At 39.7% G+C, this 27,492-nt stretch overlaps 1 protein-coding gene across 4 annotated transcripts in view; it reads right to left on the minus strand.

Moving 5' to 3' along the window:
• The window catches only part of SLF1 (SMC5-SMC6 complex localization factor 1), a 78,212-nt gene that overhangs the window by 47,403 nt on the left and 3,317 nt on the right, over positions 1-27,492 (minus strand). For 3 of the 4 annotated variants that reach the window (XR_013815114.1, XR_013815115.1, XM_079798976.1), the window contains exons 2-6: positions 21,707-21,820; positions 21,470-21,545; positions 15,889-16,129; positions 9,740-9,902; positions 2,592-2,735 (exon numbers count right to left, since the gene is read on the minus strand). Coding sequence is in view for 1 of the 4 variants with exons in the window: in XM_079798976.1 (XP_079655102.1) it covers positions 2,592-2,735; positions 9,740-9,902; positions 15,889-16,129; positions 21,470-21,545; positions 21,707-21,820 (738 nt within the window). In the remaining 3 variants the exon portion in view is untranslated. The remainder of the gene's footprint in view (positions 1-2,591; positions 2,736-9,739; positions 9,903-15,888; positions 16,130-21,469; positions 21,546-21,706; positions 21,821-27,492) is intronic. The other variant, XR_013815116.1, reaches the window with a different exon arrangement.

The following is a 27,492-nucleotide window of genomic DNA, read 5'->3' on the forward strand; positions in this document are numbered from 1 at the left end:
TGAGGGCCTCTTGGCAGCGCGCGCGCAACGGCTGGGGCCTCTAGGGGAAAGGAGGGCTGGCCTGCAACCTCCGCGGCCAAGCACATGCCGGGAGAGGCAAAGGCGGGCCCACCTCCCACGGAAGAAGCACGGCTCCCTCCTGCGACTGGTTGTTCCGCCATTCAATCGATTTGCATGTTACGCTTTTCTTAGATAATATGCAAATTGACCATACCTCCGCTACACCCACAAGCCACTCCCACCAGCCAATCAGGAGCGAGTATGCAAATTAACCCAACCAAGATGGCTGTGGCCACGGAGCGAGCAGGAGGCTTGGGTATCCCCGGCCATGGAGGAAGCCAAGCTTTCCGCACACCCTGGCAGGCCCAGGCCTCCACTCAAGGCTACAAAGTTTCAATTGTAGAAGGTAAATAAATCCAAACAAAAATGGCTGCGGCCATGGAGCTGCAGAGAGCAGGAGGCTTGAGTTGCCCCGGTGATGGAGGAAGTCAAGCTTTCCGCACAACCTGGCAGGCCCAGGTCTCCACTCAAGGTTACAAAGTTTCAATTATAGAAGATAAATAAATCCCAACAAAAATGGCTGCCGGCCACAGAGTGAGCAGGAGGCTTGGCTCCACTCCAGGCTACAAAATTTCAATTATTGAAGATAAATAAATCCCAGATACCAGGGCCTCCGCTTGGGTCGCCGGGAGGGCATGGCCAGCCTGCAAACCACCACAGGCCCCTCCCACAGGCCGCCCCACGCCCCAAGGGAACCCCCACCCTGATCCGGGACACCCTTCAGGGAAAACCAGCCAGCCCCTACCCGTACTCCAGGCCTCTATCCTATCTAATAATAGAGTGATATGCAAATTGACCATCACTCCAACACACAAGATTGCTGCCCCCATGTGGACACAACATGGCTGCCAAAAGATGGCCAGCAGGGGAGGGTAGTTGGAGGGATCAGGCCTGCAAGGGAGGGCAGTTGTGGGCGATCAGGAAAGCAGGGGAAGGCAATTGGCAGGGACCAGGCCTGCAAGGGAGGGCAGTTGGGAGTGATCAAGCTTGCAGGGGAGGGCAGTTAGGAGTGACCAGGCTAGCAGAGGAGGGAAGTTGGGAGTGACCGGGCCTGCAGGAAATGGCAGTTGGGGGGGGACCCAGTCCTGCAGGAAAGAGCAGTTGGGGGGGACGAGGCCTGCAGGGGAGGGCAGTTAGGGGTGACCAGGCCTGTAGGGGAGGGCAGTTAGGGGCAAATAGGCCGGCAGGGGATCAGTTAGGCATCAATCAGGCTGGCAGGGGAGTGGTTAGGGAGTGATCGGGGCAATCAGGAAGGCAGGAAGGCGAGCAGTTGGGAGCCAACAGTCCTGGATTGTGAGAGGGCAGTCGAACATCCATCAAAGGGTCCCATATTGGAGAGGGTGCAGGCTGGGCTGAGGGACAACCCCCCCCCCCCAGTGCATGAATTTTGTGCACCGGGCCTCTAGTGTGTGTGTGTGTGTGTGTGTGTGTGTGTATGTATATATATAATGTGTGTGTGTGTGTGTGTATATATATATGTATATGTATATATGTATGTATATATGTATATCCTATATAATAAAAGGCCAATATGCAAATCAACCAAACAGCGGAATGACAGGTCACCATGACACGCACTGACTGCCAGGGGGCAGACGCTTAACATTTTGCACTCGGATGTCGAGTGTGACTCGACATGGTTAGCATCGGTAGAAGCTCGAGAAAAAAGCAAGTGCAACTCGCTTGCTTTTTTCTCGAGCTTCTACCAATGCTAACCGTGTCGAGTCACACTCGACATCCGAGTGCAAAAGGTTAATGCAGGAGCTGTCCCCTGGTGGTCAGTGTGCTCCCACAGGGGGAGCGCCGCTCAGCCAGAAGCCGGGCTCACAGCTGGCGAGCACAGCGGCTGTAGCAGGAGCCTCTCCTGCCTCCACGTCAGCGCTAAGGATGTCCAACTGATGGCTTAGGCCCACTCCCTGGAGAGGGCCTAAGGCGTCAGCTGGACATCCCCCAAGGGCTCCCAGACTGCGAGAGGGCGCAGGCCAGGCTGAGGGACCCCCCTTGCCCCACCGAGTGCACGAATTTCGTGCATCAGGCCTCTAGTATATGTATATATGTATATATGCTATCTTTAGGTACATTTTCATTGCTTCAAATTCCAAGTCCTTCCTGTTTTTTGTTTTCTATTTTAATCAAAATAGAATTCATTTGTGTCATTTAAAAAATTTTGTTCTATATGCAGTAACATACTTGAATTTAGACCATAAATTATGAATATATATATTGCTGACAAAAATCCTTTACAAGACACGTTATATTAAACATAGAGAGGAGTTCTAAGTAATTACCATGTGTTGAGATTATACTATGTATTAGGAACTATGTTTCTATATATATAGCATTATTTCAATTAGAATCTCAAAACAGAGACATAAGGTAATATCCTAATATGCTCAAATCATAGACTTTAAAACACTGGGTTCAAATATCAAATGTGATTCCAATACCCATGTTATTTCTACCACATATTACCTCTCAAACAATTTTATAAGTTCCAGAAATATACATTTTTTTAGCCAATGAAGTTTTACCTGCATTCTACACATGTTCTCTCTGAAGGCATCGTTCATTTCAAGAAAACCCACATCTTTCCTGAAACCTTTGTTTTTTTCTTGATTGCTATGTTTAGTCCAAATAGAATTGGTTTGGGAATCTTCATCATTTTGAATTTCTTTCTGTATGTATGTAAAAATGGTTTAGGCAATCAATTAAGTATAATTTTAACATAACTGCACTTCTTATGGTATTCAACTTTTATCTGTAACTGCAAAATACTTTGACAGCCAAACAAGTAGATAAAATGCACTCTCCCAAATTAAAGATTATTAAACCCTAGTGAATTCTTTCAGGGAAAAATCTTTATAACAAAAGTTGTGAATAATAAAGTGATTTCTGTGTATCTCAACAAAAACTAGTGCCTTGTTGCTCTAGTAGCAATACTTTTTACAATTAATCATTAACAAAACTATTTTATCTAGTCTGTCCAAATCTACATCAAAATTTTTCAGATTATAGATTACCTCTCACAGTATTTTTCAGTTTTTTACTGATAAGACTTCTCATTTGCAAGAATATCACACATCGAGGGGAAAAGAGGCTGAGTAATGGCTGAATTCACAGCTCTGATTTTATCTGAATAGCAATAACTAATTAGCTTCACCCAACTCTTTTTCAAACATATTTCTCTTGCCAAGATATCCAAACTGATTCACAAACCACCTACCACTAATTTAAAAAATACTTGCATATACATAATTCTACAAGTTTAGTAGAATAAAAAATTGGAAGTAAAGATGAGTTCATGACAATTCCCAAAATGTACTTATGAAAGGGCATTCAGAGATTCACTATTTTTACACAAAGAGTATAGAAAATCACTGTCCTCCTAGGGAATAATTATGATATAAGCCAAAGTGTGGTAAGGCCTACGGTGTGATCTTTGGTTCCCTTTCACTTGTAAAAGCTTCCTACGTGGACACGAGGGCCCTTTAGCAGGCTACAATCCTACAGGGAATGATACCTGAGAGTAGTTGACTAAATTTCTTCAATTATTCAGGAAAGTGAAATGAAAAACTAAGAAAAATGAAGACATTTATTCCTTCCTATTCCTAGCATCAAGAAAATAATTACTCTGAATGTACAAAGAACAATTTCTGTTGTGGACAACTTGAAGTGGAATCAAAGCTGTAGAAGAAAAGCTTGACATCAAAATGAAGTTAACTATTTTCTACTCAAAAGTGATCATAAAAATGCCTTTCCTATTTGGACTGAATGGTAATGAACTCCTAGCTATCTATGCCAGAACTTATAAAACAATGTATTCTAAAAACAAAACTAAGTTAGAAATTATTTACTTTTTTTAGTTGATAAACTATTGCTTCCCTCGGAATCGGAATCTGAATGTTTACAGATTACTGCAAAGAAGATTGTGGGTAAAACATACTACATATTACACTTTAATCATTTCCATGGAAAATAAAAATTCAGGTACTTTTACTAATCTGTGCAGTTAAGAATGACTTTCATTTTGTTGACAGTTAATTCTACCTTTAAACTGTTCAGACAGATAAATCAGGATGCTTCTGTCTGCAATATAAAACCAACTCAAACTAAAAAACATGGAAATGTACTACCTCACAGAATGGCAATATGGTCTAGCACTAAGGTTTCAGGATTGGTTAATCCAGCAACTCAAGTATCTCAACAAGGGTCCAAATTCTGTCTCTATATTCTCTATCTATATAGTTAGGCTACTTTTCCTCATAGTCAAACAATGGTGCTAGTGGAAACATTTAGGTTACATTCTCCCATCTTCACATCTTGTAGGAGCACGCTGCTGGTGACTCGCTTTTCAGAATGAAGAATAAACTTCCTAGAAACTCTTCTATACCTCTTTTCATGTTCCATGGATCAGAACTGGTTCATATGGCCATTCCTAACCCAATCACTTTCAAGGGCAATGAGATTATTTGTAGTTCAAGCAGGTCCATCCCTTGACCTCAAGTCAAATTTCCACTCTACAATGCTGCTATTCAGTAGGGAAAGATCTATAATAATAAAAGTGTAATATGCTAATTAGGCTGGACGTCCTTGCGGACGATCTTCGGGACGAAGCCGGGGCTGCAGCTGTAGGATCGAGCCAGCCACCACAGCTGCGAGGGAGGGATTCAGGCAGCCGCCATGGCTGCGAAGGCTTACTCTTGCACAAATATCATGTATCGGGCCTCTAGTAATTAATATTTCATCTACTCTTGGAAGATGCGAACGTTTTTCAAAGGTTATGTTTGTTAACAAAGATGAAATGAGAACTCATGTGCCAGGCTTTATGCAAGATGATTCAGATCTAACTATGGAAAAGATAGGTATCATCCTTGATGACATGGTACTTTTAGTTTAGATGTGGAAATAGATATTAGCTAAGTAATCAAGCAACTAATTAATTATGATCATAATGAATAGTATAAAGCAAAATAAATCTATAAGAACACATACTAAGTGAACCTAACTTAATACAGTGATCAAGAGGATTCTTTGAACAGGCAATATTATTGCCAAAACCTGAATGATGAGCACAGGGAGTGAGAGAGTATGGGAAAAACCTTGCCAGTCAAAGAATATATCTTTTGAGAAGTCACTAAGTTAGAAAATAGCATGGCCTATTAAAAAATTGGGAGAAGACCGTTTTATTACAGTAAAGCAAGCATAGAAAAAAGTGAAGCAGGATATAGTTCAAAAGGTACGAGTGACAGGAATCCTATGGAAACTTGTAAGCCATGTAGAGTTTTAGAACTTTATCCTAAGACAATGGGAAGCCATTGGATGGTTGGTTGGTTTGTTTGTTTGTTTATTTATTTATTTATTTATTTATTTATGTTAATCCTCACCAGAGGATATCTTTCCACTGATTTTTAGGGAGAATGGATGAGAGAGGGAAAGATAGAAACATTGATGTAAGAGAGAAACATCTAATGCTGCCTCCTAGATGAGCCCCACCAAGGCCCAGGATGGGAAGGAGTCTGCAACCAAGGTTCGTGCTCTTGACCAGAATCAAACCTGGGACCCTTTGGTCCACAAGCTGACACTCTATCCATTGAGCCAGACCGGGTAGGGTCATTGGATGGTTTAAATAGAGTGACAGGATCAGAATTGTTTTAAAAAGAATATTTTGGCTGTTCCTTCTGAATGAAGTAGCATGGACTAGAGAAAGGAAAGATAAGATTAATTAGGAAATTAGCAGGAGTATAAAAGTAAAGTAACAGAAAGACTAATTAGGAGTCGACTCCAGGAGCACAGGGTAAAGAGGATAAACTAAATATCATCTATATATATAAAAGGCTGTGTCCGTCCGTCTGACCAGTAGCTATGTTGCGCACTGACCACCAAGGGGCAGACAATCAACGCAGAAGCTGCCATGATGTGCACTGGCCATTTACAAAGAAACAGCACCACTGACCTGGCATTGACAAACCAACACTCGACTTGGTGGGACACGGGCCCCGAAACCACCCCGGAGCAACACCCACCAAATCGCAGCCAACACTGCCGAGACCCCATGGCGCAAAATGCAGCCCATAGCCCAGCCCAGCCTGGAAACGGTTGCTGTGGGCTCCAAATAATGACGTCATGTAGCAACGCCCAGCTTCCTCTCCCTAGCAACTAGCCTCCTTGGAGTTTATTCACCTCAGGAATACGACTTGCTTTATAGCCAGGTGAAAACATTTTACAGTTTAACCAAATGTTTGTGAAGCATTTTCATGTGCCTCATCTCATTTGACCCTCACAGAAGTCCTGGAGTAGGTAGATAGGAGACTCTGTAGAATCCTATTTTCTTTTCATTATCCAGAAAACGGAGATTTAGAAAGTTTAGAATCTTGACCCGATTGAAAAGAAGAAATAGAGGAACTTGAAAACGACTTCAGGTTTTCTCACTGCGCAGAATATAGTCAAACACTGCTACAGTTAAATATTTTACCCTTTGTTCTCCCTGTGTGATCTACAATAATAATCTGCTTAGTGTTGATATTTACTGCTGTTGCTGACAATTACCTAAAAGAGAAGTTTGGGTGCTTCACTGGAAAAAGTTTAGCTAAATCAGAAAGCAGGTCTAATTAAGCAAGTTTATTCTATATCCTATATAATAAAAGGCTAATATGCAAATAGACAAAACGACAAAAGAACTGAACAGCCAAACAACCGGTTGTTATGATGTGCGCTGACCACCAGGGGTGTGCATGGAACATGGCAGCCATTGGCAGCAGGGGGCAGAGCGTGGAACATGGCGGGTATCGGCCATGGCAGAATAGTGGAGCAAGTGAGCCCGGGTGCCAGACCAAGGCAGAATGCCAGTCACTGTCATCGGGGCGAGCCTCTGGTGGTTACTGAAAATACTTTGCTCCCGCGTACCATTGTCCTGCCCGGCACTCACACCTGCTGCCGGCACCAGCCCCACTCGCACCCACTGCCAGTGCTGGAGCCACTACTTGCACCTGCTGATGGTGCTGGGTGCTGGCCCCAATCACTTGGAGCTGTCAGCGGGTGCGAGCGGCAGCTGCCAGCTCCTATCACCCTTCAGGGCTTCACCACCTCCCCTTGCTCCTGAGGGGCGTATCAGAGCCGACAGCCACCTCTCGCACCCGTTGCCAGTGATGGCCATGCTCACACCCACTGCCAGCACTGGAGCCACCGCTCACACCCGTTGCTGGCGCTGGCCCCAATCTCTCTGTGCCATCAGCGGGTACGAGCGGGGAGTGCCGCCATCAGTGCATGGGAGCAGTGACGGCAGGAGCAAGGCTGCAGGCAGATGGGACAGAGGAGGAGGGCTGCAGCAGGAGGGGGTGGGTGGGGGTGCAGAGGATGGGCTGAGACCTGCCCCTGTGCCCACCGCAGCTTTGTGGCCCAGTTCCTTTCGAGGTACATGGATTCGTGCACTGAGCCCCTAGTATATATAGAAAGGCTAAGTTGACTCGCATGTGCACAATACATATAAAGCTCTTGCTGGTGCCAATAGCACACGCGTGTTTCAATCTGTCATTGTCGATCATGAATTTGGTTGACACTTCTATTATAGAGAAAGGGCAAATAGCAATATTACTAGGTGTACCAGTTAATAATTCGGATTGTTTTCAATAGATGGAGTTACACATATATTGATATATATGCGATTTGATATGTATGCTATTCTGTGGTACTGACAGCAAGCTTCAAAAGTTCGTATGTCAAATTTGCTGAATGTGTTAACATAGATACTTTTACACTTAAAAATGTCGAATTTTGTGCAAAAAAAAGAGCATTTGTGGGAAGTTTTAATTCATTCCTTTATCTTGAAGAAAAAGTTATTGTGTACTTCAGGAAGCTTATGGTGAACATGCTCCATCTCAAGATACTTGTAAACGCTGGTTTAAACACTTTAAAAGTGATTATTTCAATGTGAAAGACATAGAACATCCAGGTCAACCGAAAAAGTTTGAAAACCAACAATTACAAGCATTATTGGATGAAGATGCATGTCAAACTCAAAAACAACTTGCAGAAAGATTAAACGGTCCTCAGAAAACAATTTCTGATTGTTTACAAGCAATGGGAAAGATTTTAAAGGAAGGAAAATGGGTGCCACATCAACTGAACGAAAGACAAATGGAAAACCGAAAAGTCATCAGTAAAATGTTGCTTCAACGGCACGAAAGAGTCTTTTTTGCATTGAATTGTGACTGGCGATGAAAAGTGGATTTATTTTGAGAATCCCAAATGCACAAAATCATGGGTTGATCCAGGTCAACCATCAACATCGACTGCAAGACCAAACTGTTTTGGAAAGAAGACAATGCTCTGCATTTGGTGGGATCAGGAAGGTGTGGTATATTATGAGCTTCTAAAACCAGGTGAAACTGTTAATAGTGATTGCTACCAACAACAAATAATCAATTTGAACCATGCTTTGATCGTGAAATGACCAGAATGTGGCACACCAAAGTAATTTTGCTTCATGATAATGCACCATCACACACTTCAAAACCAGTTAAAGACACGTTAAAAGATCTTGCCTGGGAAGTATTAACCCACCCGCTATATTCACCAGACCTTGCTCCTTTAGATTACCACTTGTTTCAATCCATGGCACAAGTACTTTCTGAGCAGCACTTCAAAATGTATGAAGAAGTAGAAAATTGGGTCTCTGAAAGGTTTGCCTCAAAACAAGAAAAGGTCTATTGGGATGGTATCCAAAAATTACCTGAAAGATGGGGGAAATGTGTACTAGCGATGGACATTACTTTGAATAAAGCACTTTTGATGTTTCTCTTGAAATTATCGTGTTTTCTTTGATTACAAAATTTGCCATTATTAACTGGTACTTCTAGTAAAGTATTTCTTCTAGTTAATTTCCTTTCAATGTGCACGAATCCATGCACCAGGACACTAGTAACAGTATAAAAGAAGAAACATAGCTTGCTTGAAGAGGTATTTGAAATAAAATCAATAAGACTTGGTAATTGATAACTGGGGAATAAGGGAAAGAAAGGTTTTAGGGTGATTCCCAGGTCTCTAACATAAATTATTAAACACTTATGGTATCTATTGAGGTGAGAAACACTGAAGGAGGAGCCAGTTTTTCCTGGAAGATCAAGTTTCAGTGTTTAGACATACTGAGGTTTCTCTTCTATCTTAAATGATCCCTCTTTAAGATTCTTCTTTGTTTAATTCCAGAGGGTTTCTTCTAGAGTTGTTCCCATTTCAACTACTTAAGGAGTAGTATTTGTACGGGGAGACGAGGTAGAAGAATACAACAGAAAAATATTTTTAAATCCTTAGAAGTAGCTCCCTTTTTTCCCAAATGGTAAAAAATAACCCCAAAATTCACATATGATACTATAGTCCAGTTATTTTATTTATACCTACATTAAAACACTTAAAATTATTTTGTAGTAAACATCATTAAAGCACTTGAAAACAAAAGTAGAAAGTCTAAGACAATTTTAAATTGAATAAGCAAATTTCTGTTGGAATTATCAAAAGTATTCTTGAATACTTAAATAACTAAGAGCAATTGCCTTAAAATGTCATTTTAATTACTTTTACTCATTATATTTTCAAAATTCAGAACATAATTTTACTGTGTATTACTATATCATTATTTTATTTTTTAAAGAAGCTTTAAAAAATATCTACTATTTATTTTACTTACCTCTAACAGAAAATCCCCTAGATATTGAATTGGATAAAATGGACCCTTAAAGTTATCTTTTTCTTGCTCAGCCTTGATTCTTGCATTACTGGCAATCACATGAGTTATTCCAGTTGGTGAACTTTTTGGTAAAATAACATTTGCTTTTCCAGCCTCCAAAACTCTAAATAAAAATGTAAACAATTTAGAAAGTATTTTTTAAATAAATATATTCAGTCAAGTTATCTAAATCAATAACTTCTTTAGAGTAGCAGTGCAATTTCCTGAAAGGAGTTATATTCCTTTGGAATATTTGAGTGGCATGAAGGATAATTATTGCAATGATTATAAGTTGCTCAAGCAAATGTTTAAGAAATTGGGCTATTCATTCTACTTATCAATTTCTTGATATAGGAGAAATTAAAAACCAAGAATATTAAATTCACTTCTTAAGTAAAAGTCACCTTAATAAGCCAATGAAATAATGAAAGAAGTCTAAGGAACTAGCTACTTCAGAAGGAAACATACCTCCAAGGAAATCATTCCGAACCACAAAAAATGGAACTAGTTGCTAACCTTTTTCTAATAATTAGGCATTGAAAAGGTTTAACTTCCTATCTAATAAAAGAGTAATATGCAAATTGACCTGCCTCTGCTACACCCACAAGCCACTCCCACCAGCCAATCAGGAGTGAGTATGCAAATTAACCCAACTAAAATGGCTGCATCCACGGAGCGAGCAGGAGACTTGGGTTTCCCCGGCAATGGAGGAAGCCAAGCTTCCCGCACACCTTGGTCGGCCCTGGACTCCACTCAAGGCTACAAAGTTTCAATTATAGAAGATAAATAAATCCCAAAAAATGGTGGCAGCCACGGAGCTGGAGAGAGCAGGAGGCTTGAGTTGCCCCAGCGATGGAGGAAGCCACACTTTCCACCCGCCCTGGCCTGCCCTGGTCCCCACTCAAGGCTACAAAGTTTCAATTATAGAAGATAAATAAATCTCAGATACCAGGGCCTCCACTTGGGTCACCAGGGGGCGTGGCCGGCCTGCAAACCACCACAGGCCCCTCACTCAGGCTGCCCCACGCCCCAAGGGAACCCCCACCCTTATCCGGGACACCCTTCAGGGCAAACCAGCCGGCCCCCACCCATGTACCAGGCCTCTATCCTATCTAATAAAAAAGTAATATGCAAATTGACCATCAATCCAACACACAAGATGGCTGCCCCTATGTGGACACAAGATGGCCACCACAAATGGCCAGCAGGAGAGGGTAGTTGGGAGGGACCAGGCCTGCAAGGGAGGGCAGTTGTGGGCGATCAGGCCAGCAGGGGAGGGCAGTTAGGAGGGACCAGGCCTGCAAGGGCAGTTGGGGGCAATCAAGACTGCAGGAGAGGGCAATTAGGGTTGACCAGACTGGCAGAGGAGGGAAGTTGGGGGTGACTGGGCATACAGGGAAGACCAGTTGGGGGAGACCCAGGCCTGCAAGGGAGAGCAGTTGGGGGCGGGGGGGGAAACCAGGCCTGCAGGGGATGGGAGTTAGGGGTGACCAGGCCTGCAGGGGAGGGAAGTTAGGGGCAAACAGGCTGGCAGGGGAGCAGTTAGGCATCCATCAGGCTGGCAGGTGAGTGGTTAGGGGGTGATCAGGCTGGCAGGCAGAAGGGGTTAGGGACAATCAGGTAGGCAGGCAGGCGAGCAGTTGGGAGCCAGCAGTCCTGGATTGTGAGAGGGGTCCCAGATTGGAGAGGGTGCAGGCTGGGCTGAGGGACACATCCCCCGGTGCATGAATTTCATGCACTGGGCCTCTAGATAAACTATATTAAGAAATACTTTACATTTACATTTAGAAGACACACACACACACACACACACACACACACACACAGACATACATATCCCAAAATCATGAAAGTTCTGATTCTGTTTAAGAATTTAGAAAGCTACAAGAGAACACTGCTACCACCTAACAATGAGAAAAAGCCAAATAATCTACAAAAATCATATTTTTTCCTGAATCTGTCTGAGAACTAAGGTAACAAGACAATCAAGAAACTGAATTTCCATCGAGTAATAAACATCTTTGTGAAGAGACTGAACACCCAAACTACTATTTCACTTTTGCCCGAGCACAGGCAAGAAGTTATTAACATAAAATCTAGTAAGAATCAATAAATTTTTAAAAATTTAAGGCCAAGTGAAGGTAGCATGACAGTTTAGTATAACTAGGAGTCTCTGGCCCTCTTATTTGTAAACCTCTTTGCCATAGACCTCCATTAAGTATTCATGAAAGAGTGTTGGAGCAGGTAACAAAGGAAGCCCCTAGTGGTAGCACAGATGGGTCAGCTGGGTCTGGCTGCCACCAAGTAATAGATCTAAAACCAGATCCACTTCCCTGGATCCTTCTCTTGTATAAGCAAAAGCCAAGGGTAAGGTAAGAAACTTTTCTATCTTCAGAATTCAGGAAAGGTGCTTTTGATGGAAGAGTGGAAGTAAAACCCACCTGCCTCTGTGGAGGGATAGAAAAACCTGTTGTGCAGCCCAAAAACAGATTCACTGTTTCTGATTGAAGGGTAGAAGCAAAATCCATCTGTTCCTGGAAGAGGGGCAGGAATTCAACTAGGGTTTAGGATCCTACACCAATACAAACTAGAGATCTAATACTGTGTAGTGGTTACAAATTCTTTCTTGCCAAAGGCCCTGCCCATAGATAGCAGGCTAGAATATGGCTGCCTTGGGGGACTGAGACACAAACACTGAGAAGTACCAACCAGGGACCAAGAACACAAAGAATGCTTAAGAACAGAGCTTATCCAGCAGAACTGACAATAAACACATCCTTAACCCCACCCCAGAAATGAGCAACAAAGCAAGAGACAAACAGTATGAAGAGAGAGTCCTTTCAAGGATCCTTTTAAGAGTTTGTTCAGTAGTACAGGTGAGAGTGAAGAAAGAAAACTAATTAAAAACTTTCTATAACCCCAGGCTGCACACTAAGCCCAAAAAACTGTAGCCCATTGCTGCAGTAAATTGAAATGATGCATTGAAGGTGACTATAGCATTAACAAAACCCCAAAACAAGATCAACCACCACTAACCAACTCAACCACCCCTACTAACTATCTTACAGAAGAGGAAGAATATGTTTTTGGATATAAATATTATTTACCTCTTCTGTGTATGATGTCTATGCATATAATAAAAAATACAAGACATATACGAAAAGCAAAGGTGGGGGGGAAATTACTGTCAAGAGATAAAGGAATAAATAGCAGAAAGATGATCCAGATGTTGAAATTGTCAGAAAGTGACTTTAAAGTAACTTTGACTGACATGGTATAGGATATAGTAAAAGGGTGAACAATCTACATGAGGTGATAGGGAATTTAGGAGAATATTTTTAAAAAATGGTAGAAATAAAAGATACTATATCAAAGAGACAATCCAACCTCAGAGGGAAGGCAGAGGGGAGTGGGGTGGGAGGGGGGAGAAGGGCATGAGAGATCAACCAAAGGACTTGTATACATGCATATAAGCAGAAAACATGGACACAGACAGTAGGGGGGGATGGGAACGACTGGGGAGGAGTCAATGGGGGAAAAGGAGACATATGTAATACTTTAAACAATAAAGAATTTTTTAAAAAAGATACTATATCAAAGAAGAATTTCTTTGATAGATTTATTAACAGACTGCCCATAACTGAGGAAGGAATATCTGAACTTGATGATAGGGCAATAGAAATGTGGGACAGAAGCACATGTTCCAAAATATAGGGATAGCACTCCAGAAGGAAAAGAACACAATAAATATTTAAAAGAATTTTCCATAATTAATATGACACACACAAAAAACAAAAACCTGAAAGTGTTCAAGAAGCTCAGAGAACCCCAAGCAAATAACATAAACACAGATAACAAATAATAAACTAATCAACAAATAAACAACACACACACACACACACATACCTGGACACATAATCAAACCATTAAAGAGCAAAGGTCATATTGCTTTTTAAATTTTAATTTCCAATTGTTCATGACTGGCATATAAAAACACAATTTTTATATAGTGACTTATCCTGTGATCTTGCTAAATTCACTAATTAATACAATAACATTTTTTTTCAGTAAATTATTTAGTATATGACCATGGTTTTCGGATAAAGGCAATATTTCATATTTTTTTCTTTACAACTCTAGGCTCTTATTTATTTTCTTTGCCTTATTGCACTTGCTAATACCTCTAGTAAAATGCTGAATAGAAGTGGTCACAGTAAGCATGCTTTGTCTTGTTCTCAATTATGGAGGAAAATATCCATGATTTTAAGTTTAGATTTTGTCATACATATCATTTATCAGGTTGAGGTTACAAAATTCTTACCAAAATATTTGCAAATAGAATCAGCAAGTATTAAAAATGAATAATACTACATGATAAAGTAGAGTTTATCTCAGGAGTATCAGTTTGGTTTAACATTTAAAAATTGACAAAATAATTTAGCATATTATCAGAATAAAGGAGAAAAGCCAATTGTCTCAATAGATACAAAAATTTTTCAAGAATGTCCATTTATAATAGCATCTCAAAACAATAATAAGTACCTAGGGTTAAATTTAACAAAATATGTGCTAAACTTATACAATGAAAACTATAAAACATTAATGTCAGAAATTAAAAAATGATTTTTAAGAAAGAAATTTAAAAAGACTTGAAGGAATATACAATTTGTTGAGAGAACAACTCAATATTGTTAAGATCTCAATTCTCTCCAATTTGATCGTAACTTTAATCCCAATCCCAATCACAGCTTGTATTTTTGTACAAATTGACAAAATGATTCTAAAATGTGTATAGAAATATAAAAGATCCACGTCATCAAAACAAATTTGAAAAAGAGAATACTGGAGGATTCATACTTCCTGATTTAAAGACTCATTATAAAGTTACAGTAATTAAAACAGTGTGTTGTTAGTATAGGTAGAGACAGTTATCAATGAAACAGAATAAGAAATCCAGAAACAGACCACACAAATATGGTCAACTGATTTCAACAACGCCAGGGTAACTGCAAAGCAACTGGAACCCTCATACGTTGCTAATGAGTTTGTAAAATGGTACAACTACTTTAGAAAACGGTTTGGTATTTTCATATAATGTTAAGTGCACAATGGCCCTTTGAGCCAGCAATTTCATTCCTAGGTATTTACCCAAGAGGAATGAAAACTTGTCTACCTGAAGACTTGTACTCAATGTTCATGGCAGCTTTAATCACATTAGAAAAAAACAAAAAATTCCACAAAAGTCCCTCAGTGGTTGAGTAATAAATGGGTTGTGATATATCCATAGAGTAGAATACCACTCAGCAACAAAAAATAAACTGCTGATTCACACAAGGTAGACAAATCTCAAAATCAAATGAGTATATACAATATGATCCCATTTATATAAATCACTCAAGGAAAATAACAAATCTAATCTACAGTGACAAAAGAAATCACTGGTTGTCTGGTATTGGTGGAGCAGAATTAAATGTACAAAGACACAACAAAATGTTGTAATGTTAATGTTACAGATCAGAGTGTAGTGAGGTTAACATAGATGTACAACTGATTTGTCCAAACTCATCAAAATGAACACTTAAAATGTGTGGATGTTATTATCTATAAATTACACTTTAGTAAAGGTAAAGTCTTTGCAACTCACCCCCACCAAAAGTCATGGCAATCTTATAGTTAGTTTACCCAATAAGAAGCCTTTTTAAAAAATGATATAAAAGATTTTAAAAAATGGAATGATGGAAACAGTATTAACCATGAAAAATGCACTATATAAACCCAGAACAAAGCCTCTGTGATAACATATTTCACTTGCAAAAATGTAACTGCTTTAAAATTTTTAAAAAAATTTATGTTTGACTCAGGGAAAATAAATAACATGGAAAATAAAATAAAGACCACAAAAATAATTTGAAGCAATACTATAAAATACATTTTGTTCCATTAGATACGTATACTTAAATGTTAGAATGGCTTAAGTAGGAAATCAAAGAGTAAACCACATGGCTCACTTTAATTAAACTAATAATTGCAAAGAAATACAGAAAGGTATTCAAGCAAACCAAAACTGTTTTCTCACGAATTGCTTTAGCTTTTATAAGGTCTTATCTTACCTTACAAGAGAATCACTTCGCTTATCAGCTCTAACAAGGAGGACAACTTTCCATCTGTGAAAGGCTCCGGGAGCACCAGTGCGTTTCAGTTCTTCACGCCATCTTTTAGGTGCAGATTGCATTTGAGGTGAATAATGGGAATCTTTTTCAATTTTATATCCCCACTCGTAAGTTGTTTCATCAAGCCATCTACCACTTTTGGCACTATGAATTATGTAGTCCTTAGTTAGTACCCACTTTCCTAAAAAGTAAATAAGCTGTCAATAAGAATTTTGGTTCTGATAAGTGATAAACAATAAAAATCAAATATCAAATAGAATTTAATCTTTCTGAAAACTGAAGACACAAATAAATGGAAGATATACTGTGCTTATGGACAGAAAGAATTAGCACTGCTAAAATGTCCACACTACCCAAAGCCATCTACATTTTCAATGCAATCCCTATCAAAATAGCAAGTCATTTTTCACAGAACTATAACAAGTGATCCTAAAATTTATTTGGAACCACAAAAGACCCTGAATAGACAAAGCAATATTGAAAAAGAAAAAGAAAGTATATTACAAGGCTACAGCAATCAAAACAGCATGGTACTAGAGTAAAAACAGACACATAGATCAATGTAAGAGAGGGCCCAGAAAGAAACCCATTGTTATAGGATAAATTAATTTATAATAAAGGAGTCTAGAATATCTATTGGGATAAAGAGATTATCTTCAATAAATGATGTTGGGAAAACTGGATATATGAAAAAAAACCCCACAAAATTAGGCCACTTTCTTACATCATACACAAAAATAAACTAAACATGAATTAAAGACTTAAATATAAAACCCAGAACCATAAAACTCCTAGAAGAAAACACAGGCAATATTTTTTTGGATATATCTCCTAAGGCAAAGACAATAAAAGCAAAAATAAACAAATGGGACTACATCAAACTGAAAAGATTTTGTACTGCAAAGAAAACTATCCACAAAACAAAAAGGCAACTTCCTAAATCAGAGAAGATATTTGCAAATGATATATTCGATAAGGGGTTAATATCCACAATATATAAGGAACTCATACAACTCAACACAATCCAATTAAAAAATTAGCTGAGGACCTGAATACACATTTCTCCAAAAAGGACATACAGATGGCCAACAGATACATAAAATTATGCTAAAGGTCACTATCATCAGAGAAATGCAAATAAAAATCAAATCAGATATCACCTGTCAAAATGACTACTGTTAATAAATCAACAAGTATAGGTAAAAAGGTGAAGAAAAGGGAACCCTAGAGAACTGTTGGTAGGAATGTAAACTGGTGCAGCCACTATGGAAAACAGTATGGAGGCTCCTCAAAAAGTTAAAAATAGAACTATCATATGAAGAAAACCAGTAAGAAAAGACATATGCACCCTATGTTCATTGCAACATTATTTACAATAGCCAAGACATAAAACAATCAACTTTAGTGTCCACTGACAGACAAATGAATAAAAATATGATGTACACACACATCATACACACATACATATATACACACACACACGAAATATTAGCTGTAAAAAGAAATGAATCTTTCCATTTGCAATAACATAGATGGGCCTAGAGCATATTTTGCCAAGAGAAATAAGTCAGAGAAAGACAAAATGCCACATGCTTTCACTTATATGTGGAAACACCTAAAAAATTAAATCAACAAACAAAACAGAAACAAACTTATTGATAGAACAAACTGATGGTTGCCAAATGGAAGGGGTTTGGAGGAATAGCAAAAAAGGTGAAAGGGGTCCAGGAGGTCACGGTTCAATTCCCAGTCAGGGCACATGCCTGGGTTGTAAGCTCTATCCCCAGTGTAGGGTGCAGGAGGCAGCCGGTCAATGATTCTCTCTCATCATTGATTTTTCTATCTCTCTCTACCTCTCCCTTCTTCTCCGAAATCAAAAAATATGTTTTTAAAAAATCATGAAAGGGAATGAAAGGTATGAATTGTCAGTTATAAAAAGTCACAGGAAGGTCAAGTACAGCACAGGGAATATCTATAACAATAAAAGCGTAATATGCAAATCGACTAAATGACCAAACAGCAGAATGACCGTCCAGACGACCTTCCGGACAGCCACGCTATGACACGCACTGATGCCAGGCCAGCCAAGGCGGGTGCAATGTGATTGGTCGCGGACCCCGCCATGGGCCCACGATCACCCCGCAGAGGGAGGCCCAGGCCACCCTCTGCAGGGCGATCGATGGGGGGACTCCACGATCACCCCACAGAGGGAGGCCCAAGCCACTGGCCAGCAACACTGTGGTGGGTGTGTGGGGTCGGCCAGCGATGGCCCCGCAGAGGGAGGCCCAGACCTGCCAAGTGATCACATCCCACGCCTGTTACCCGCAGAGGGCGACAACCGATGGCAGGGTGGCAAGGGTGAGGGCAGCGCTGCACAGATGGCAAACAGTGGCAGCAGCGGGGGTGGGGCTAGTTGCCGGCAGCCAGGGGAAGGAAAGCCTTGATAGGTCCTGATTACTGGCCAGGCCTAGGGACCCTACCCGAGAGGTCCCGTATTGTGAGAGGGCTCAGGCTGGGCTGAGGGACACCCCCACGCTGGGCATGAATTTTGTGCACCAGGCCTGTAGTCTATATAATAAAAGCCCAGCAACCTTTAGGGCGGAACGACCGGTTGCTATGACGCTCTGGCCACAGGAGCCGCCACCAGCACTGCTGGTGAGCCTGAGGGCCCGGGGCCAGTTGTATGGCTACTGCCAAGGCGCCAGTAAAGAAGAACGTGAAGGTAGCCAGTGTGAGCATGCAGCTTGAGATGAAGGCTATGTGGGAAAAATTCAATCAGCTGGGCACCAAGATGATCATCACCAAGACTGGCAGGTCAGGGCACCCCTCGCCCCGCTGCTACCCTCCACACATGGCACCAGTCTCGGGTAGCGGCCTTTGGCCTGATCCATGCGAGACTGAGATCCACGTGAGCGAGACTGAGAAGCGGGGTGGTGGGGCGCGGTCTGGCCACCTACAGGTCCCTCTTGGCTCGGGCTAGCTCCTTTGCTCTCCGAGTCCCAGCTCTAGGGACAGCCGCCTGGTGCACTGGACCAGAAGGTACTGCTCAGGAGGCCAGGAAGGTGGCGGAGAGAAACCCTGTGGACCTCCACCCGACCAGCAGCCCAGGATGTGGCACCGCCAGATATGGAACGGCTCAGAACACACTGAGCTTGGGGGGAAGGCAGCCGCCTGTGAGGGGCCTTGTCACCAGCCGGCTCCCATTGGATCCCACCTCAAAGGAAACTCGGTCTTTGTTTCCTTAGTTCAGTCTATCCCGGTTAAAGAGGAGCAGCTGGGCACATTTTAGGGGAGAATTAAGTCTCTAAAACAGTGTGTTCTGTTCCGTGGAGATTGCTACCCAGCTGTCTTAGGCCTAAATTCCAGGTGATTGTGGGGCCTGGATCTGCCACTGGGGCCCGCATCTTCCATTTGGCCTGTATTTGTTGTAAGGGCCCAAAGAGAAGAAGGGGAACAAGTTTTTCGATGCAATGGATTTGACCAACAGACAAAGGCAAGTGTCAGGCAATGTAATCTCTAATGTACACACAGAGACACCAGCTCTGAGTCCGCCTGGCCAAAGGGAGCTCAGGGCCTGTTTGCAGAGCCTTCTGGTGGTTTCTGTTTCCTTGCTGAGGCCGTCCTCCCTAGAAAGCCTGGGGCTCATGCTCAGCTCCAGCTCAGTGGGGCTTTTCCAGGCCCCTCACCCGGCCAGCCCCGCCCCCAATCGGTCCCCCCACCCCAATCGGGGGCAGGACTGGCCGACCAACCTCCAGCAGCCCCTCCTCCTGGTAAGCCTGGCCTAATCGGCCCAATCAGGGCAGACTAGCCAGACCCCACCCGTGCATGAATTCATGCAGCGGGCCTCTAGTATTTAATAATACTGTAAAAACTATGTCTGATGCCAGATGGGTACTAGATTTGTTGGGGTATAAAAAATCTTATGAGTTTATTTACCTTTATCAAGTATATAAAAATCTAATCACTGTGATATATAGCTAAAAATAACATAATGTTGTATATGAACTATAGTTGAAAAAAAATTAACCTTATTCAACATGAGACTCAAAGTGCTTACCAACATCATCTTTGAATGATGTTGTGTTTTTCTAAATTTTTATGAGGCCTATAACATGACTGAACATTGTATGTAATCTTTCCCATAATTATATTTCTAATTTTTAGTAAATAAAATCCTATCTAATAATCTAATAAAGAGGGAATATGCTAATTGACCCTCATACCATCACAAAAGATGGCGGCACCATAGCCAATAAGGATGGAATATGCTAATTGACTGTCACGCCCTCAGAGATGGCGGCGCCCAGTCTCCTTAGCCCCATTGTATGGCAAGGCCAGGCCCACTCCCAGGCGGCCTCAGGCACTCCATGCGCCTGCCTCTGGAGTCCCCCAGTGCCCTCAGCCCCCCAGGGCCGGCCTGAGACGCAGGCAAGCCTCGGATGGCAGCTGCCCAGCTGCCCAGGGCCACCCAAGGCTCAGGTAACCAGGGCCAGCCGAGGCTTGCGCTTCCGGCAGTGGCAGCAGCAGAGGTGTGATGGGATGTCACCTACCCCTGATCGACAGGTTGCCCCCCGCCCCTGAGGGCTCCTGGACTGTGAGAGGGGGCAGACTGGGCTGAGGGACAACCTCCCCCCACCCCAGTGCATGAATTTTCATGCACCAGGCCTCTAGTATAGGTGTAAGGCTTAATAAAATAAAATGTGATATTACTTAAATTATAATTATTATTATAATTATTATTATTAAACCCTATTTTGAGTTAGATTTATATTCTTCCTCTTTTGCTAAAAACTTTTCCCATGTTTACAGCATTCTTATGCTTTGTAAAACAAATTTACTGAGTTAGAGAATTTTTCAGGGTATTTACAAACATTCTATAATTGCTTTATCTGGGCATCAATGATCTATTTCAACAGCAGAGACAATGTTTGTTTTCATTTGTGGAGTTAATAATGAATCCAAGTATTTTTCTAATAAGTTACTATAAAAATGGTAAATTCACCTGAGTTAAATACATATTTTTTTGCAATCAGTAGACTAGTCAGATGCCAAATCAATCATAGAAAACTGTAAAAGAAACATCAATGGTGACAAAGAGAGAGGATTTAAAAATCTTAGAAAAATAAAATACCATGATCATTGCTTCATAGAATGGATGAGGGGAGGCAGCAGTCGAACAAAAACATTAACTATTTTCAATGATAGATCAAAGAAAAGAAACTTGACCCACACAGCTGAGACTTCAACAGGTATTTTTAAAAAATTTTTGTGCCAAATCTTTCACTTAAAATACTTTTTCTTAAAGCACTTACATGAAAATATTTGTTGAAGGATTTCTGCCTAATACATTTGTCATGTTTTACAAAGTTTTACTCAGAACAATACAACAAAAAGTATATCAAATATAAGTATTTTTAGAAAAATATCAACATAAACATACCATCTTCCTAGGGACTAAGGTACTTTTTCTTTAACATGAAGATTTTTTTTTTTCAAAGATGGAGGGAAGGCCTTAACTTACCTGCTGCACAAGCCGCTAAAAATTTTTCACTCTTACATAGGCGTTCAGCTATAAGATGTGTACAATTTTTGTATTTCTGGAAAGAAAAATCCACATGAAAAAAATGTTACTAAGATAATATTTCCTATATAACACATTCTTCTTGTTCTTACACTATTATGGGGGCATTTTATCATTTTTAGGTCATATTTTAATTCTAGTTATTTTACATTTGGTAAGTAAAGTTTCTGTACTCACCTCACTCTTAATAAAAGTACAATCTAGTGTTAAAAGCAATTTTCCTAGAGCTTCCTTTTCTTCCATTTTAAATCCTGTCATCTGAATGATATGCTTTGGGGCACCATCTTCCATCTAACACATACACATAAAGAAGATAACATGTTAAGAGATATTATTCACCAGGTTGACTTTATTATTTTTCCTTATTTATGAGTGCTAAAAATAAACACTGAAACCATTAGATCAGACATATAATGAATTAAGCACATAAGACTTAATTATAAATACCAATGTTAAAATTGCTTATGTAAATAGAAATTAGTTTTAAAAGTTATCTTCTCAAAATGTGACCTTAAGTAAAATGAGATTTTTTTGTCTGATTTGAACACTGAAAGTTTGCATTACTGCATTACTTTCCACTAAAATACACTGTTGAATGAATATAATTCTTCAGACATATAATTACATAGTATGTTATATAAATATTAGCATAATATTAGCTTCATTTTAGAAGCACGGTTTTTGCTAAGAGCTTGTGAAGTACACTCATTGACAATGAAAATCAGATTTTATACTAATATTAAAGTCTGTGACAGGTATTGAAGAATATGTATAAGTTATTGGAGAAACTGATAAAAACTCATGGTCCCACAGCCTTTACACCAAATAATTTAGTATAGTAGGTACAAGTAAGAAGCCTGGATCCCATTCCTAATCTACATTTAACTCATTACCTACAAAATAGATGTAAAAAACGCAAGGTTTTTAAATTTGTTTTGATAGGGACCTTAATCCATATTTAAATGCAGTTCACAAAGCAAGTTGTATCTGAGGTGGCACATTTAGTAAGCAAGAAAACGCACAACGTTTCCAATTATAATACAATTTTTTATTTGTTTACATGAGGTTAGAACTTAAGAAGTAAGTAGCTTCTTAGAGAAAATTTAGTTTCTTATTACTGACTAGAGGCCCAGTGTACAAATTCGTGCATGAGTGGGGTCCCTCGGGGTGGCTTATGGAGATCGGGCCCCAGCTCGCGCCCCAGCCTCGCAGTCCTGCCTGGCACCCCGCCTTGGCCTGGTGCTGTCCCCTTACCTGCTCCACCATCCCCTGTGTGGGGGAGGTCAGGGCCAGGCCCTCCGCCCGGCTCCCTCACACTTGGGAGCTGGGTGGTGGCCCCGCCCCCCATCGCCGCCAGTCGCCGTCTGTGGGGTGATCAGTGGGGTGATCGGGCACCCACTTGCACCTGCCTTGGCCTGGCACCACCCGCTCACCTGCTCCACCATCCCACCACGGTCCCGCTCTCGTTGGGGTCCATCGGGGCCAGCAGCACCTCCACTGCCACCTGATGCTAGCACCGCATCACCAACGCCTGCCATGTTCCGCGCTGCCCCCTGGTGGTCAGCGCACATCATAGCGAGCAGTCAAACACTTAGTCTCCTGGTCAAACGACCGCTGGAGGGGACAATTTGCATGTTAGGCTTTTATTATAGGACTAGAGGCCCGATGCATGAAGATTCGTGAAAGAATGGGCCTTCCTTCCCCTGGCTGCTGGCACCGCTTTCGCTCCGGCCCAGAGTCGCCTTTTAGCCTTCCCACGCTGCCCAGAGGCCCGGAGCTGCTGGGGCGGTGCGGAATGCCTGCATTGTCGCCATGGCCTCATACCGCCCCGCCCCCAGCGCCTGCAAATTAACCCATCTTTGTTGGGTTAATTTGCATACTCACTCCTGATTGGCTGGTGAGCGTCATGAAGGTACAGTCAATTTGCATCTTTCTCTTTTATTAGTGTAGATGAGGAAAGCAGGGATTAGAGCAATCGGGGTAACTTCCCATTTCTCTAACAATTTTGCCACCAAGCTCTACATTAGTATTTAACTAATGTCATAGACAGAGCAACAGTATTTGCCTTCTTTCAAGGCAATTAAAAATAATTTTACATTTTAAATTATTTTTAAAAAGTAAACCTCAAAAATTAGCACTGTTTGAACCCAGGACTAGTAACAGACAACTGGTGAAGTAAAAAATGTCCTCTATGAAATTCTATTTTCAAAGACTAAAATATATATGTTTATTTTAAATATAATGGACCACATACAGTAAAATTTGAAAGAAAGTATAACTATAAACAAATAAAACATTACCCAGGGTTAAAAGTGACCGACCCTTCATTTCCCTTGCTAAAGTTTCTAAGAGGAAAAACTTCAGTGAGAGTAAGAACACTTCTGGTTTTTCTCTTGCCTTCATCACTCCCTGGCTTAGAGAGGACAAATTACTTGAAAGAACTAACTGGATATGCTTTGCTCAGCATATCTGTATATTTGCAATGACATTGCTATTAATGCTTTCTGACATGTCCTAAGGAGCTGCCAGTAGTAGCCTGTACTGACTGGCTGGGTGGGTAAATCAATTGAGAGGTTATATACTAAGAATCACACTGTAGTTGTATATCAAAGTCACCTCCTCCAAAATAATTTTTATTCAATAAAAAAAGCTGATACTTTGACCTCAATATACCTGACTTTCATATTTCTCTATTGGTTCCCAAAGAGAAAAAAAGGGTGTAATGTATTAACCCTCCAATATCCTAAAATTCAAGATACAGAATAGACAGTATCTTTAAGGATAAAGCTTTTCAATGAAACAAAATTTTTATAAAGTTACAAGGATCTGGTCAGTAAAAAATCAGAAAGTGTACATAATAAGGCCTGGTGTCTTATTAAATAATCATACATGCCAAATAGTAGCATCAGTAAATAAAATGTATGTAGCTTCTTGCACAATCATCCAATTTTTTAAACCATTTTCATGAGTTATAAATAACACAGCTCTTGAGTAATAATACCCAGTAATATAGACTCATAGTACATAAAACTTCACAAAGAATATGCTATTTTTAAGAAATAATAATGACAGTCTGATGCAGAACAGATATTGGCACACATACAATAAAGCCACATGTGGGTTATAAGGCATATGATCATAACTAGGGAGAAGTTCTTTCATTAATTCTAGAGAGTTATTATTTAAACAAATCACTTAAGCAAATTTCCTTTAGAAAATGATAGGCTCTTTCAAAATACTAGACAAGTGAAATTCAGCATCGGTTAATATCACCTTGGTATTCAAGGGAAAAGGCAAATCTAAGAGTTTTTAGAGTTCTTGAAAGGCATTTTATCAGAAAAATGTAAGTATTTTAACCATACATATTTTACCTACTACATATATTTTATGTATCCCAGAGTTTAAATAACTATTTAGGAAGCTATTTCAAGAAATGTTGTCAAAGAAGGGAAGATTTTAATCTGGTGTAGAGAAACCAGTGTTATTTAACACTGGTGTAGAGAAACCAGTGTTATTTAACACTGGTGTAGAGAAACCAGTGTTAAATAATCAGCATATACAGAAAGCAATAAGAAAATCACTGTAATGCTACAACTCGAAAAGTTTTACTTAACGTTGTCCTTTAAATTTTATCCTTCTGCTTCCTGAGATTTAAATGTATGGTCTATAGACCTGTGAGAAAAAAACAATCGATCATATTATGATCCTCTTCTAGATCAAATTAATAGCTATTTTATAATTTGAATGTTTATCATTAATGAGGTGACATTTTAACATATTTTGGTTTGATGCAAAGATGATTAAGTTATTTAAATTTACTAGAGTCAGTGTATAATACAAAGTTTTCATCTTAAATTATATTGTCTTTATAATGGAATATACCCACTTTATATATTTAACATTTTCTGTCAAATAGTTCACAGTAAAATAAGAACAGGACCACCTGTGCTTAATAGTAGAAATCAGGAAAGGCTTTGTAAAGCAACTAGTTTCCTTTGAAAAACAATTAAACATGAAACTGAAATTAAACAAGCAAAGAGGAAATGGGAGAAATACAGGGGGAAAAATAGAATGTCCTGATTCAAACATTATGAAAATATGAATATTAAAAAATAATAATCAGAATACATATTTACTCACAAGTTTATCAGAAAAACTGGGCTATTTGCTAAACTTTCACAAAATTTTAAATCCCAGTGATGGCACAGAATAAGTAGCACAGATTAAAAAACAAATTCCATTAACCTAATCTAATAGCTTCCTATAATAAAATGATCTATTTGAAGCAAAAGCATTTACAATATATTTAGCAATTCTTAATATCATATCACATGACAAACTAATAGCCTAAGTCCTAGATCTAATTCATAGTTTCATGAGAAAATTGTTATCTATATATTAGACATAGACATATATAAATATATAGACAGATTTTTATATTTATAAAATTAGTGGTTTAGTGGGTCTTTCTATGACCCTGCAGGATTAAGAAAACAATAAACAATAGCCTAATATCTAATAAACCCAAAGAGAGCACTATACAAAACTAGTGTAATACCTAGCAATGACCCAAACAATTCAAAGACCTTAAAAGTAGGGTCAAGTTTTGTATAGAAGATGTGTTATGGGGTATGGAGGATCAAGAGCTAACTTCTAGAAGTCTTCCAACCCAAGAAAGAAAATAAATATACTGCAATGTAATTGTATCAGTGGCATTTCTAGGGAAATTATATACTTTCCTAGAACTTACAGGAGGTGGTCCTTCAAGATTATACAATAAAAGGGAAAAACCAAAATGAGCACTTAACAATTGTTATTTTTACTGTCAAAAAAAAATTATATACTAGATTCTTAAAGAAAATGCTCTGTAGTAATTTTGTAAAATATTGTAGTAATTTTAAAAATCCGGTCACTTACCTTGAACCATATAATACACAAACTAAGGAGATAATGATTGAGAACAGAGCTGGCATTTATGCAGAGCAAGCAACTGTCTCTGTGGTATGGACTTTCCCAAAATATCTCCCACATGGGCCTATCCCTGATGCCTGAAATTCCTTTGCAGTTGGTGCCAGTCAGAAATGCAAATAAACCTATAGCACTCATCATAATTAAGAACATTATGCACTAGCTTTTAGGTCCCATGAATTCTTTATGACACATAGCTAGAACACACTTTAAAAATATGACACATAGCCATAATATGTTGAAAAGAGAACTCGGAGAAAAGTAGAGGTAGAAATACAGATATGAATACAAAGATATGGTCCAGGAGGGAGATGAAAGTGCAGGATGCAACAGTTGGGTTAAGAGGAAAATACTACAAAAAAAAGGGGGGGGGGGGTGCTAAAGAGATGCTTTAAAGAGGTCTATGGTAGAAAAATAAGGAGAAACTATTCCTAATCTGCATTATAATTTATTTTATCAGCAGCCATGGGGTATCATACAACTTTGAGAATATAATGTATCTTATAAGTTATATGCTATTAACTAAGATAACTAAGGGATTTATAAAAAAGTTTAATTTATAAATTTGCATTTAAGAACTAAAATTTTTCCTCAAAAAGTTTTACTGATTTGTCTTTTAATTAACACATGCTTATTAAAGAAAATTTGAAAAATACTACAAAGTATATAGAAAGTTTAAAATCACTTCTAAATTCCTTCACCCTGTAATACCACCGTTAATATATGGGGATGGGGAAAGGAGTTTGACTTGAAGGTTTTATGCAAGTGTATGAAAAGATATATATCATGAAAATTAAATATTATACAGTTCTGTACCTTTTTATATAAAATTATATTGTGATAACTTTTTCCATGCCACTGAATATTTTTCACGGTTTTAAGGCTCTAATGTTTTAGGGCAAACCAGTAGTTTCTTAATGTTTGTTGCTCAAGTGAACTATTTTCATTTTAAATCTACTTTTTTATTTTATTTTAAACCTAAGGAAAATAACTTT

The sequence above is a fragment of the Cnephaeus nilssonii genome (assembly GCF_951640355.1).
Source record: "Cnephaeus nilssonii genome assembly, chromosome: 2".
In the NCBI taxonomy this organism is placed as follows: Eukaryota; Metazoa; Chordata; class Mammalia; order Chiroptera; family Vespertilionidae; genus Cnephaeus; species Cnephaeus nilssonii.